The sequence below is a fragment of the Dendrobates tinctorius genome, unplaced genomic scaffold (genome assembly GCF_039654945.1).
Source record: "Dendrobates tinctorius isolate UK_male_01 unplaced genomic scaffold, ASM3965494v1 ptg000196l, whole genome shotgun sequence".
NCBI lineage: Eukaryota > Metazoa > Chordata > Amphibia > Anura > Dendrobatidae > Dendrobates > Dendrobates tinctorius.
This window is the reverse complement of record NW_027361863.1, coordinates 15,365,863-15,381,404: the sequence shown is the minus strand read 5'-3', so window position 1 is coordinate 15,381,404 and position 15,542 is coordinate 15,365,863. Positions and strand designations below refer to the sequence as shown.

Here is a 15,542-nt window from a genome sequence, read left to right as displayed (position 1 = left end):
GCGCCTTTCTGTACTGCAAGCAGATAAAACTTTTTTTCTGCAGCACTTGAGGAGCACAGGAGTGCTGCAGATTATTCCTGTGCTGAGATAATATTATTAATGTGACCATGATACATATTTTCTTATTTATATCAGAAGATTGTGCCCTAATTAATGGGACAGTGCCATATATTGGATTGCACTTCAAAATATAGGATATATAAAAAATGCCTAGGTAAATATACATACTGTATGTATACTACAGGCAAAGTGAAGACTAAAAATCCTAAAAAACAGTAAAGTCTATTGATTATATATAAAAAAATAGATTTAAAATATATGAAAAAGCATAGGTGCCTCACAGATGAGGGACACACAAAATAGACCTGCTCCTACACCGTATCTGATAGTTGGACATGGTGCTGCAGTTATTGCAGGGGATATCACAGGAACAGTTAGGTTTGCATACAATATGTTACATATGTCCAGTACTGGTACTGTATAGGAACAGGTCTATTTTTTGCATCCCTCATATGTGAGGCACCTATGCTTTTAATTTTCCATATATTTTAGATGTATTTTTGTATAATCAATAAACTTTACTGTTCTTAAAGTATTTCTAGTGCTCACTTTGTCCGTGGTTATACATATGAACATATTATGGTCTGCACATACCACAGCTCCTGGCCAGGGGAGATAGCATGTCACTGATGATAATTGAGAATATAGACAACACTTCAGGGGCTCGTACCTGATGCTTTCTGAGGTAACATATTTCTTTGCCTGTTTTATCACGGAAGTGAGGGTTTTCTGCCATGCATCAGTATACAGTGCTGATAACATGGTGTCTGATACCAGCGCTCATAGAAGGGTCAGTAAATTATAGGGGGTGAACTGACCTATGGACCTGTCTGAGATGGGAAGAACATGTAAAGGATGATGTGCACTATGCTTTATTGTATGTGGATGGTTAACAGCTGGGAATTAGTGCAGGACAACGTAGTACCGGGTTTTGGCCACAAGATGGAGACAGAGAGTAGTGAGAAAATGACTCAACAGCAGGCCTTAGGGCAGGGAAACTGTATAGTCATGGTGGGTGGAGTTACGGGACTGGGAAGGGGATTTCCAAAAAGAGGAGATATAAGGAAGGAGAGTCCCAGGGGGCAGGGCAGAGAGACACCCACAGGGAAGAGAGAAGTGAGAAGAGCTCAGGAGAAGATGGAGAGAGGAGAAGCTCAGGAAGGATAGAGGAGAGCCAGAAACGGTGACTCGGAGAGTGGGGTGGTCCTGAGAAGGCTGCCGCAGGAAGGGACGGCAGTGACTGATGGAAGGTTTGGGGTACCGGACGGCCGGGACACCGAAGAGTGAGTAGGTGTTCAGCGGGCAGACTTAGCCAGGGGAAGCGCTGTGGCCGTGGGCCTAATGGCAGCCACGGTGAAAGAACCCGGAGGGTCTTTGCCAATCGAAGCAGAAGAAAGGTGACAGGTACCCAGGCCAGGGAACAGAAGTTGTTGGGTCTGCTGTGGATGTCAAGAGGACACCGAATAAAGTTTGGACCTGATTGAATGGATTTCTGCCTCTGCCTCCAGTCTGTTCCGTGGCTGAAAGGGAGCACCCCCCGGTCAGCACACGTACTACAAAATGAAGGGCAAGGAGTGAGGCAGATACGTGAGGTGATGGTGGGGGAGCGAACACTTTCTGAGGTAAAACCATCTTCTGCATGTGAGGCAGACAACACTTCCCCAGTACATGAGGTGATGGCGGAGGAGCGCACAGTGTCTGAGGGGAAACTATTGGTATGTGAGGTAGATGACACTACACCAGTACATGAGGTGTGAGGTGAATTTTCCCAGTTCTGTGAGATCATTCCCCCGTATTAAACTCCTTTAGGTGGAGAAATGTTTCTGTCATTTCTTCTGGTGAGTGAAATAGACAGTGAACTCCCTTCCTTCATAAACCGTCCCCTCCTACCGTAGAAGCCACACAGACTCCTGTTTATAAAAGGACAACTACCCAGCCTAAATTCATCCCCATAAATATAGATAATAACCCCCTTTCCTACAGTCATGTGTCCTCGTCACTTAGTACCTTGAGGGGTCCAATACTTATGCTGCAGGTCAGAGACTAGGCACTAAAATATGGTTGCAGTACCAAGAATGACCACTAGATGCTGGAGAAGACAAAAATATCAGAGAATTAAGAAAACATTGCACATTATCTTCCGGCTCAGCATTTCTCCCACATGAGAGGTTTTGAAATCTTTTACTTATAGTTGTAGGATAAGCTTTTATTTTCCTGCAGGGCCAGGAGCAGCCGGCATCATCACCCAATGTCTCCGAAGTGGAAGGATCGGTCATCATTAGTGATAGGAGAGAAGTTCTCTGCACACAGCACACGGCCCCTGACATGTCGCCTCCTCAGTGACGTCTGGAGATTCTGCTCCGCAGTTGTCGGGTTGTTACATTGGGTCATTGTCTTCTCTTCTCTTATTGATCCACAAGTGACAATCGGTCTCCACATTGTGTCTCCTGCAGAGCGTCTCCGGATTGTTGGTTTGATATCAGTGATAATCGTATTGATAGCGGCTCTCATCATTGTCTGGACTCGTAAGTATCAATATTTTATAACCTAAAGCTAAAATAATGTGACTATTTGGGGTCTTCACTTTACCATTTAAGGCTATGTGCCCACACTGCGCTTTTGAAGCAGAATATTCCTGAGCGGAAACGCACACCCTCTTCCCGGGAAAACGCATGCGTTTTAAGAAGTGCTTTTGTTAAGCGTTTTAGCGTGCGTTTTCCTATGCGTTTTTGCAATACAATTGTATGTATGTGAAAACGTGTGCATTTCCACAAAATTAATGAACATGCTGCGTTTTTTTCCAATTAGCTTTTCCGCAGCGGAAAAAAAAAGCATCATTAGCACAACATGTGCATTTTCCATTATATTACATTGGATGCTTTTCTTAAGCGTATAAGCAGCAGAAACGTGCGTCTAAAAGCGCTGCGGAAATGCTTAAAAAAACGCTACATGGGCACACAGCCTAAAAGAGCTTTTTACATGATGGTAATTGAGGGGAATCAAAGCAAAATGTGCAAAACATCTGTCCGAAATTGCGTAAAAACACTTGGTGTCCTTGCTGTGTACAAGATCTATTATGTATTTCAGACATTTTTTTTTGCTTCCAACTAAACGGTTTCCAAAACTGAGTGTAAAATAGTCTGTGTAACTAGCGCTGTACATTACACATCAGTGATCAGTGCCGATATTCTGCCTCTAATCTTGGTGCACTGGGACCCGACTAAGAGGGGAAGTGAAAAAAAGAAAGAGTCGCACATGTCCAGCAGGAGTCTAATTACTGATTGAAGGACTCAAGATTTCACCTCCCTCCAAACCATTCATATATAAAGCTCATGTAACTTTTTGAATAACAAGTCAAGCAAAACCTTTACACGGCCGGTCCCTTCCTCCATTACTGAGAAATCAGGGTTTGAATTGATATGCAAATGAAGAGCTAGCGTAGATCTGAAGCCTCTGTCACCCCAGCTCTATTCCCCGCCCAGCGCTGCCTCCTCCTTCTTTGACTGACATCTTTTTTGCCTGAAGTAACACAATATAGAGACTGTCAGTGACGCAGGAGGAGGTGTCGCTGGGTGAGGAATAGAGCTGGGGTGACGGAGGCTTCAGATCTACAAATAGCTCTTCAGTTTCATTTACATATCAATTCAGACCCTGATTCCTCAGTAATGGAGGAGCAGACCAGCGGCCATGGAAAGGTTTTGCTGGACTTGATTTTGATAGAACTTCATGCGCATATAAATAGTTTGGGGTGAAATCCTGCTGACAGTTTCCCTTTAACTATAAGACAATATTATTACACCTTTCCCATTTTTACATATATTTGTCAAGCAAAATGCCCAAGAAAAGTTCTGAGTGAAATGTATGAAGGACGTGCGCTATTCTACAGATTAATAAATCTTATAATGTTGTGCTGCAGAAACACTGCAGAAAGGTCACACCAAACTTATTAACTCCTGCTCATCTTTATTTCACACAAAACTGACATGAGCGGTTACTAATGTATATTTTTTATTTTTGGCACAGTAATCCCTGTATCTCCTGACCCAAACTCAGTCTCATAGGGTTATATGAAGCTGTTCAATTTAGGTCGGGAATCCTGCAGTCAGTCCGGACATTGTGGTCTGTACTTGGGCTGTGAATGTCGGAAGCAGGACTCAGCAAGTTTTCTGCTCACAATTCGTTTATTGCTATAAAATGTCCTCATCCTTTTTGAGTTGAAGTTCTGCACCAGATGAGGTGTGTAACATGAGGCTAAGCAGCAGCTGAGGTGTGTAACATGAGGCTAAGCAGCAGCTGAGGTGTGTAACATGAGGTTCTGCAGCAGATGAGGGGTGGAACATGAGGTTCTGGAGCAGCTGAGGTGTGGAACATGAGGTTCTGCAGAAGATGAGGTATGTAACATGAAGTTCTGCACCAGATGAGGTGTGTAACATGAGGCTAAGCAGCAGCTGAGGTGTGTAACATGAGGTTCTGCAGCAGATGAGGGGTGGAACATGAGGTTCTGCAGAAGATGAGGTATGTAACATGAAGTTCTGCAGAAGATGAGGTGTGTAACATGAGGCTAAGCAGCAGCTGAGGTGTGGAACATGAGGTTCTGTAGCAGCTGAGGTGTGGAACATGAGGTTCTGCAGAAGATGAGCTATGTAACATGAGGTTCTGGAGCAGATGAGGTGTGTAACATGATGTTCTGCAGCAGCTGACGTGTGTAACATGAGGTTCTGCAGCAGATGAGGTGTGGAACATGAGGTTCTGCAGCAGATGAGGTTTGTAACATGAGGTTCTGCAGCAGATGAGGTGTGTAAGGGCTCATATCCATTTGCAAGGAATATGGACGAGTGCAATCTGATAAAAAATCGGATTGCATTCTGACCAATGTTATTCAATGGGTTACATCTTATCTGCCATTTTTTTATCAGCTGAAATCGGACTGAGGAAAAAAAAAATCGCAGCATGCTGCGATTTGCAGCTTATCTCGGGCGAGACTTGACAATGCAAGTCAACGGGTGCGAGAAAAAAATCACACCGCACTCACACCATGCGAGTGCTGTTCGATTTTTACGCATTGGTTTCCTTTGAAAAGCCGGCAATTCATTTTCTGCTACAGTAAAATCACACTGACAGATTTCAGTAGAATAGAAAACATAGAATAGATATATACACATAGAATACACATATATACTGTGTGTATATATATATATATATACATGTCAGTGACACACATGTATATATGTATTTATATTACATAGATAAATACGAGAAAATGATAGAATAGATGGGTTACATACGGTAAATACATACCGAATAGGTAGATATATAGATATGTGTGTCAAATACAATTAGTATAGTATGTGTGCAAATTACTGTACATGTAGTTAATTAATTAAACATTATTTTAAGGGAAAAAATTGCGTTGGGCTCCCGTGGAATTTTCAAAACCATAAGAGGGAAAGCCAGCGACTGGGGGCAGATGTTTATAGCCTGGAAGGGGGTAATGCCCATGGAACTCCCCAGGCTATTAATATCAGCTCATAGCTGTATACTTAGCCTTTACTGGCTATTAAAATAGTGGAGCCCCCCCCCCCCCCAAAAAAAAAAAAAAAAAATGACGTGTGGTCCTCCTATACTTAATAACCAGAAAAGGCTAAGCAGACAGCTGCAGGCTGATATTAATAGCCTAGGAAGGGGCCATGGATATTGCCCCCCCTGGTAAAAACATTAGCTTTCAGCCGCCCCACAAAAGGTGCATCTCTAAGATGCACCAATTCCGGCACTTAGACTCTATCTTCCCACTTTCCCTGTAGGGATGATAAGTTGGGTAATAGATGTGGGGTTGATGTCACCCTTGTATTGTAAGGTGAGATCAAGCCCACAGCTTAGTAATGGAGAGGTGTCAATAAGACACCTATCCATTACTAATCCTATAATTGTTACATGTTAAATAAAGACACAGCCAGAATAAAGTATTTTAATGAAATAAAACACAACACAGTTTCCCCTTTTTTATTTTACAGCTAATCCATGCAACACCCTCGATCTCCTGTAATAAACATAAAATAAAAAGCAACAATATACCGTACCTGTCCGTCATTGTGTCCCATGCAGTAATCCATATCTGGGGTATATACAGTTTTCAACCAGGATGGTGCTGAGAAGCGACAGCCCCGGCTGAAAACTACTGGTGAATGAGGAGATGCTGCCGGTGCTGCTTTGGCCTGTTTCACACATCAGTTCTTTGCTTCAGTTGAAATCCGCTAAAATGGCGGACAGCGGATCCGTTCTTGGAGTGATTTTAAAGGATCCGTCGAAGGAAGAATTTTAAAGGAACTGCTGCGTGGGGAGGAGAGAGAGAGAGAGAATTTTTTTGCCACCAGAATAGAGTTTAGGGTTAAATTTCCGAGCGAGGCAAATCCTCCAGGCATGTGAAATGCCGATCCGGCTGCATAACAAACGTTGCATGGTCCATTCAGGCATGTCGGCGGACGACAAAATTTTGGCGGATCCGCAAAAAAACGGATCGAACGGATGGCATCCGTTAAGATCCACCGGTAATGCAACTCAATGAGAAAAAAAACGGATCCGCCAAACAAAATGGCGGATCCGTTTTTTTTTCACAATGGCGGATTTTGACGGATTTAAAAAAACTGATGTGTGAAACAGGCCTTCAGTGACTAGCGGTGACATCACTGAAGCTGTGCTCCTTCACAGCCTGAACTGTGCTGAACTCTGGTGCATGGGAAAATGCCAGTTCATTTTCCCACGCTCCTGAGTTCAGAGCAGTTCAAGCAGGGCCGGTTTTAGGCAAAGTGGGGCCCTAGGCAAAGTTTAAAATCGGGCCCCAAATGCTAACATTTTGAACATCACACAGAAGCATTTCGATTGTATTTACATGCCCTGAGTTCAGGATGCTAATTGAGTGTGATCGACAATATTGAAGTCGTTCAACACTTGTTTCCCAGCCTCTTTCCACCGTCTGAGAAAGAATGATGGGGACAGAACGATCACTAATGGATCAATCTGTCCCCATACAGTATCATTTTATCAGCAGCACATCTACAGTTTACACCCCATAGTCCTCCATATAATATAATGTGCCTCATAGTCCTCCATATAGTATAATACACTCCTCAGTTCTCCATATAGTATAATACACTCCTCATAGTCCTCCATATAGTATAATACACTCCTCATAGCCCTTCATATATTAAAATACACAGTCATCCATATAGTATAATACACTACTTAGTCCTCCATATAATATAATACACTCCTCCATATATTAAAATACACTGCTCAGTTCTCCATATAGTATAATACACTCCTCATAGTGCTCCATATAGTATAATACACCACCAGTCATCCATGTATTACAATTCACTTCCCATAGTATAATGCACCCCATAGTTCTTCATATAGTATAACGTATTCCCCATAGTCCTCGATACAGTATAATGCAGCCCACATATAGTATAATGCAGTCACCCCATAGAGCATAATGCAGCCACCCCACAGAGCATAATGCAGCCCCACCATACAATATAATGTAACCCCCCATAGAATATAATGCAGCCCCCCCTCTTATAGTATAATGCAGCCACCCCTTATAGCATAATGCAGCCACCCCACAGAATATAATGTAACCCCCCATAGAATATAATGCAGCCCCCCCTCATATAGTATAATTGAGCCCCTCCATAGAATATATGGCAGCCCCCTCATAGAGTATAATGCAGCCCCCATATAATGCAGCCCCTTATATAGTATAATGTAGCCCTTCCATAGAATACAATATAGCTCTCCTCATGTAGTATAATGCAACTCCAATAGAATATGATGTAGCCACCTCATAAAGTATCATGAAGCCACCATACAATATAATCTAGCCCCCCACAGAATATAATGCAGCCCCCATAGAATACAATGTAGCCTCCTCATATAGTATAATATAGCCCCCTCATAGAGTATGATGCGATCACCCCCCATAGAATATAATAAATATAATACAGCCCCCCTATAGAATATAATGTAGCCCCGAATAGAATATAATACAGCCCACCTCCCCATAGAAAATAATGTAGCCCCCCATATTATATAACAGCCTCCCCCATACAATATAATGTATAATGTACCTCCCCATGGTATATAACACAGCCACATAGTATATAGCACAGCCACACAGTATATATCACAGCCCACACAGTATATAACACAGCCCACATAGTATATAGCACAGCACCACATGGTATATAGCATAGCCTACATGGTATATAGCACAGCCCCACATGGCATTTAGCACAGCACCACATTGTATACAGCACAGAACCATGGTATATAGCATAGTACCACATGGTATATAGCACAGCACCGTGGTATATAGCACAGCCTGCATCTCCCCCCCCCCCCCCGGGAGAATGGCCCCACAGTCCAGTACTCACTGTTACATTTAAAAAATCAAACACACTCCTCACCTCTCCTCGTGCCCGTGCTGTTCCCAGTTCCTGTCTCAGCTTGCACTGCCTGGCACACAGTGAATGCGAGATGACATCATCGCGCACCTGCAGTGTCAGAGGCAGAGCGGGGAATGATGGGAGAGGGAGCGTCAGCTGGTGCTCTCTCCTCCATCATTGCTTTGTTTTGTTTTAAACATCTTTTTATTGTTTTAACAAAAGGGTGAAACAATACATGCGACTAGAAAGATCAAGTAACATTATTTACATGAGTTACCAGTCCGGCGTTGCTGTACATATATTAACATCATAAGCAATATCACTTGAAGTACCCAATCTTTTAACAGGTCAGACAGTGTCTATCCGAGTTTTCATATTTGAAATCTTGAGTCAAAGGGAAAGACCTTGACGTAGAGCGCAGGTAGAAATGTGCATACCAGTCGCACGAAGTACAAGTCTTAAACTAAGGGGGAAAAACAACAGTTAGGTAGAAAGGAAGGATAGAGGAAGGGGGGATGTTAAAGGATGGAGAAGGAATTCTAGTCAGGAGGGATGTCCAGTCGTTAGATGTTCTGCCCTGCCAATCTAGATAGTCAGCTGGTGTTGCTTCATGTATAATTGGTCTTAAGTAGAGTTGAGCGATACCGTCCGATACTTCAAAGTATCGGATCGGAATGGATCGGCCGATCTTTAAAAAAAGTATCGGTATCGCCGATTCCGATACCGGAAGTCCCATTCAAGTCTATGGGACTTCCGGTATCGGAATAAGAAAAACCCTGTTTTTGCCTTGTACAGCCTCTCTGGGGTCTGTACGGGCCTTTCGGGGGGCTGTGCCGGCCTGCCAGGGGGTCTGTGCAGGCTCCGGTGGTCTGTGCCGGCCTGCCGGGGGGCTGTGCAGGCTCCGGTGGGCTGTGCCGGCCTGCCGGGGGGCTGTGCCGGCCTGCCGGGGGGCTGTGCAGGCTCCGGGGGGCTGTGCCGGCCTGCACAGCAATGCACGCAGCAATGGCATAAAGTGAGACTAGGGACTTTTTTTTTTTTAAGTGGCGGAGGAATACAGTGCGGAAGGATACCTACCTTCCGTCATTGGATTCCTGCAGCCCGTAGAGAACGGCAGCAACAGCTGATGCTGCAGTTCTCTACCCAAGATCGTCGTGGGACACACTCGTGGACTGCTTCGGATCGTGGGTGAGTATTTTTGTGGTTTGTTATGTTAATATTTATTCTGGAAAAGACAATGGCTTCGGGGAACAATGTGACAAGTATTGGTAAGTATGTTACTCTATGTTATATGTACTGTATGTCTATGTATGTATTGTATGAATGTATTGTATGTATGTAGTATATATGTGGTATGTATGTAGCATGTAGTATGTATGTAGTATGTATGTAGCATGCATGCAGTATGTATGTAGCATGCATGTAGTATATACACTCACTGGCCACTTTATTAGGTACACCTGTCCAACTGTGTGTTAAGACTTAATTTCTAATCAGCCAATCACATGGCGGCAACTCAGTGCATTTAGGCATGTAGACATGGTCAAGACAATCTCCTGCAGTTCAAACCGAGCATCAGTATGGGGAAGAAAGGTGATTTGAGTGCCTTTGAACGTGGCATGATTGTTGGTGCCAGAAGGGCTGGTCTGAGTATTTCAGAAACTGCTGATCTACTGGGATTTTCACGCACAACCATCTCTAGGGTTTACAGAGAATGGTCCGAAAAAGAAAAAAAATCCAGTGAGCGGCAGTTCTGTGGCCGGAAATGCCATGTTGATGCCAGAGGTCAGAGGAGAATGGGCAGACTGGTTCGAGCTGATAGAAAGGCAACAGTGACTCAAATTGCCCCCCGTTACAACCAAGGTAGGCAGAAGAGCATCTCTGAACGCACAGTGCGTCGAACTTTGAGGCAGATGGGCTACAGCAGCAGAAGACCACACTGGGTACCACTCCTCTCAGCTAAGAACAGGAAACTGAGGCTACAATTTGCACAAGCTCATCGAAATTGGCCAGTAGAAGATTGGAAAAACGTTGCCTGGTCTGATGAGTCTCGATTTCTGCTGCGACATTCGGATGGTAGGGTCAGAATTTGGCGTAAACAACATGAAAGCATGGATCCATCCTGCCTTGTATCAACGGTTCAGGCTGGTGGTGGTGGTGTCATGGTGTGGGGAATTTTTTCTTGGCACTCTTTGGGCCCCTTGGTACCAATTGAGCATCGTTGCAACGCCACAGCCTACCTGAGTATTGTTGCTGACCATGTCCATCCCTTTATGACCACAATGTACCCAACATCTGATGGCTACTTTCAGCAGGATAATGCGCCATGTCATAAAGCTCGAATCATCTCAGATTGGTTTCTTGAACATGACAATGAGTTCACTGTACTCAAATGGCCTCCTCAGTCACCAGATCTCAATCCAATAGAGCATCTTTGGGATGTGGTGGAACGGGAGATTCGCATCAGGGATGTGCAGCCGACAAATCTGCGCCAACTGTGTGATGCCATCATGTAAATATGGTCCAAAATCTCTGAGGAATGCTTCCAGCACCTTGTTGAATCTCTGCCACGAAGAATTGAGGCAGTTCTGAAGGCAAAAGGTGGTCCAACCCGTTACTAGCATGGTGTACCTAATAAAGTGGCCAGTGAGTGTATGTAGTATGTATGTAGCATGCATGTAGTATATATGTAGTATGTATGTATGTAGTATGTATGTAGTATGTATGTAGCATGCAGTATGTATGTAGCATGCATGTAGTATATATGTAGTATGTATGTAGCATGCATGTAGTATGTATGTAGTATGTATGTAGCATGCATGCAGTATGTATGTAGCATGCATGTAGTATATATGTATGTATGTAGTATGTATGTAGTATGTATGTAGTATGTATGTAGCATGTAGTATGTATGTAGCATGCATGTAGTATGTATGTAGCATGCATGTAGTATATATGTAGTATGTATGTAGCATGTAGTATGTATGTGGTATGTATGTAGCATGTAGTATGTATGTAGCATGTAGTATGTATGTAGCATGCATGTAGTATATATGTAGTATGTATGTGGTATGTATGTAGCATGTAGTATGTATGTAGCATGTATGTAGTATGTATGTAGCATGTATGTAGTATGTAGTATATATGTAGTATGTATGTAGCATGTAGTATGTATGTAGCATGTAGTATGTATGTAGCATGCATGTAGTATGTATGTAGTATTTTTTTTTTTTTTTTTTAACATTTAACACATTAGCCGGATGATGGGACTACTACTGTCCCATCATTGGCTAATGTGTCAATCACTGTCATGGTAGCAGGCATCGCCAGATGGGACTTGTAGTCCCATCGGACGATGCTTGCACAGACCCCCGGACATCAGCACAGCCCCCCGGCAGGCCGGTACAGACCCCCACAGGGTGCACAGACCACCGGCAGGCCGGCACAGCCCCCCGGCAGGCCGGTACAGACCCCGGGCAGTCCACACAGCCCCCCGGCAGGCCGGCAGAGACCCCCGGAAGGCCCGAAATGACGGCGCATCATGATGCGCACACACCGCGCATCATGATGACGTCAGGCTGTCAATCAACTTTGAACTTCCGATTCCGATGCCGACTTCCGATATTGAAAAAATATCGGAAGTCGGTATCGGAATTCCGATACAGCAAGTATCGGCCGATACCCGATACTTGCGGTATCGGAATGCTCAACACTAGTCTTAAGGCAAACTAATCTTGTTTACTTAGAGTTAAGCAAATTTAAGTATTCGTCTGTTTCGCTATAGAGTGTCCAGGGCGCCCAGGTCAAACCGAATCTAACTAGCTTGAATGACGTGCTAGCTATTATTTCTTCTATGTGGTATATCTGATTGACCTTGTGTAACCATTCTGACAGGGTGGGTCTCTTCTGTGATAGCCAATGCAAGGGGATGAGCATTTTAGCTGCTGCCAATAGATACGCAAGAAGCTTTTTGTGTTTGTATTGTGCAATATCACTTGACCAGTTCAGAAATATCAATTTCAAGGGTGGGGGGTTCGGCAGCTGGCAAAGTTTTGTCGTAATTTTAAGTACCTTACTCCAGAAAGGTTGAATTTTGTCGCATTGCCACCATATGTGCAAAAATGATCCCCTCTCACTGATACATCTCCAGCATCAGGAAGCATCAGGCTGCCAAATCTGCCTTGTGTCAGGAGTGGTATACCACTTGGTAAGGATCTTGAACCCTCACACAACCAGAAGGGCCATGCGAGTTTTTATATGTTTTCCACCTCCCAATCCTGCAATTCCACCCCCAGGTCTCTTTCCCATTGCAATATAAACGCCCATTTAGCAGAGGTTGAGTGAGCTAGGAGCATCTGGTAGAGTTTACCCAGCACACCCCTTGGTTTATTCCTCTGGGTCAGCATCTTTTCAAAGCCTGTCAACTCTCTATATGGTAGTCCTGATTGTAAGTATGATCTGATCGCACTTTTGAGCCTGTTGTAATGAAGAAAGTTAATGTGGTAATGTGGGAATTTAGTTTGTAGATCTTGCAGAGAGAGGATTACACCATCTTCTATAAAAACATCTAGACTTTCGTTTATTTTATGTAGAGAGTCTGTGTCCTTACTTAAAGGGCGGTCTAGATATAGGCCAGGCAGGTCTCTTACTTTTATTAGTGGTGACGGAAGCGGCATTAGTGAGGAAAATCTGGCCCAAGTTTTAATTAAATTTCTTGTTATTGCGTTTGGGGAAAAAGCTCTCATTGTGGGAGCCGTAGACGTGTGGAGAATAGCAGAGATTGGTACTGTTAATGACTCGTTCGCAATCCCTGTCCATAGTTTGTGGTTACTATCTCTCACCCAATCAATTAGCAGCGACAGAGTCGCTGCCGCGTGGTCTTTTTTGTGGGTCTGGCATTCCCATGCCCCCTTTATGTTTAGGTAGGGAAAGTGTATTATAGCTTATTCTCGGTTTTAAGCCACCGAATATATACTTCAAAAAAGAGATCTGACCTTTTGGATGAACGTGTATGGGACTTTAATAGGTAGCATTCTAGATATATAACTGTACTTGGGTAACATGAACCCTTTAATGAGGTTCTTTTGTCCTATCCAGGATACATAGGGCGCTCTCCATGCATCAGGTACAGTACTCTCAGGGAGTTGTCTCTCCCCTCTCTATTTTTCACAAAACCCACTTGCTCGGGTGAAATGAGTGTGTCAAGGATCAGACTAATCCTTGTGGCCATCATTTTTGCAAATATTTTTAGATCATTATTTAATAGCGAGATCGGTCTGTAATTACTACATAATTCAGGATCTCTATCTTCTTTGTGTATTAAGGAGATATGTGCTTCCAGCGTCTGTCTGGCAAAAGCTGCCCCACCTAATACATCATTACACAGCTTCAATAGATACGGACTCAACGCATCTTGAAAAGTCTTATAGTAGGATGCCGGGAGGCCTTCAGGGCCTGGGCTCTTGCCCATAGGGCAGTCCGACAGGGTGGACTGGAGTTCCCCGATCGTGAAAGGGGCCGATAGCTCCTGTTGTTGCGCTTCAGATAATGTAGGGAAGTTTATATTTTGTAGAAAATCTCTTATATTGATTCGTCTTTTCTCTAATTGATCTGCGCTCTCCTCCGGCCGTAAAATGTTAAAGGGTGGAGTAGTATTCCCTGAAGGCTGATGCTATCTCGTCTGGGCTTGTAATTTTCGCTCCGTCTGGACCTTTTACCGTGTAAATAAGAGACTTAGCCTTACGTTTTTTAATCATGGATGTTATAAATTTTGTCATTTTGTCTCCATGAGAGAATACCCTGTGTTTCCATCTAGTATAAATTTTTATCGAGTCTTTGTTTAGTAAGTCTCTAAGAGTTTGTCTCTTCTGGGAGAGCAGACTTAAAATATTGGGGTCAAGTGTCGTTCTATGGTCTCGTTCTAGTGTTTGGATCTCTTTATAAAGAGTCAATTTTATTTTTTCTACTTTTATTCTTATGCGAAGCCATAGAAATCAATTCACCTCTTATTACGGCCTTGTGGGCCTCCCAAGTAGTTGCAAATTGGATGTTGTCACTCAGATTAATCTCAAAGAACTCCTGAATTTTCTTTTTTATTTTGTTTTTGGAAGGTTCATCTGCAATTAAAGTTTCATTCAGCCTCCAAGGGTTATTGTTTGGTCTATGACCTATCACGAGTTTGTTTATTAAGATGGAGTGGTCGGAGTGAACGCTCGGGATTATTTGTGTGTAGAGTTGAGCGATACCGTCCGATACTTCAAAGTATCGGATCGGAATGTATCGGCCGATCTTAAAAAAAAAAGTATCGGTATCGCCGATTCCGATACCGGAAGTCCCATTCAAGTCTATGGGACTTCCGGTATCGGAATAAGAAAAATCCTGTTTTTCCCTTGTACAGCCTCTCTGGGGTCTGTACGGGCCTTTCGGGGGGCTGTGCCGGCCTGCCAGGGGGTCTGTGCAGGCTCCGGTGGTTTGTGCCAGCCTGCCGGGGGGCTGTGCAGGCTCCGGTGGGCTGTGCCGGCCTGCCGGGGGGCTGTGCCGGCCTGCCGGGGGGCTGTGCAGGCTTCGGGGGTCTGTGCAGGCATCGTCCGATGGGACTACAAGTCCCATCGGGCGATGCCTGCTACCATGACAGTGATTGACACATTAGCCAATGATGGAACAGTAGTAGTCCCATCATCCGGCTAATGTGTTGAATGTAAAAAAAAAAAAAAAAAAATTGCTACATACATACAACATGCATACTACATACATGCTACATTCATACTACATATATACTACATGCAACATACATACTACATATATACTACATGCAACATACATACTACATATATACTACATGCATGCAACATGCATACTACATATATACTACATGCTACATACATACTACATATATACTACATGCATGCTACATACATATTACATACATACTACATGCTACATACATACCACATACATGCTACATACATACTACATACATTCTACATACATACTACATACAATACATTCATACAATACATACATAGACATACAGTACATATA

At 43.5% G+C, this 15,542-nt stretch overlaps 1 protein-coding gene across 1 annotated transcript in view; it reads left to right on the top strand.

Moving 5' to 3' along the window:
- Window positions 1-15,542, top strand: part of LOC141056201 (C-type lectin domain family 2 member E-like) — a 43,488-nt gene that overhangs the window by 8,962 nt on the left and 18,984 nt on the right. Inside the window, exon 3 of the mRNA XM_073552907.1 lies at window positions 2,514-2,585. Coding sequence (XP_073409008.1) covers window positions 2,514-2,585 — 72 coding nt within the window. The remainder of the gene's footprint in view (window positions 1-2,513; window positions 2,586-15,542) is intronic.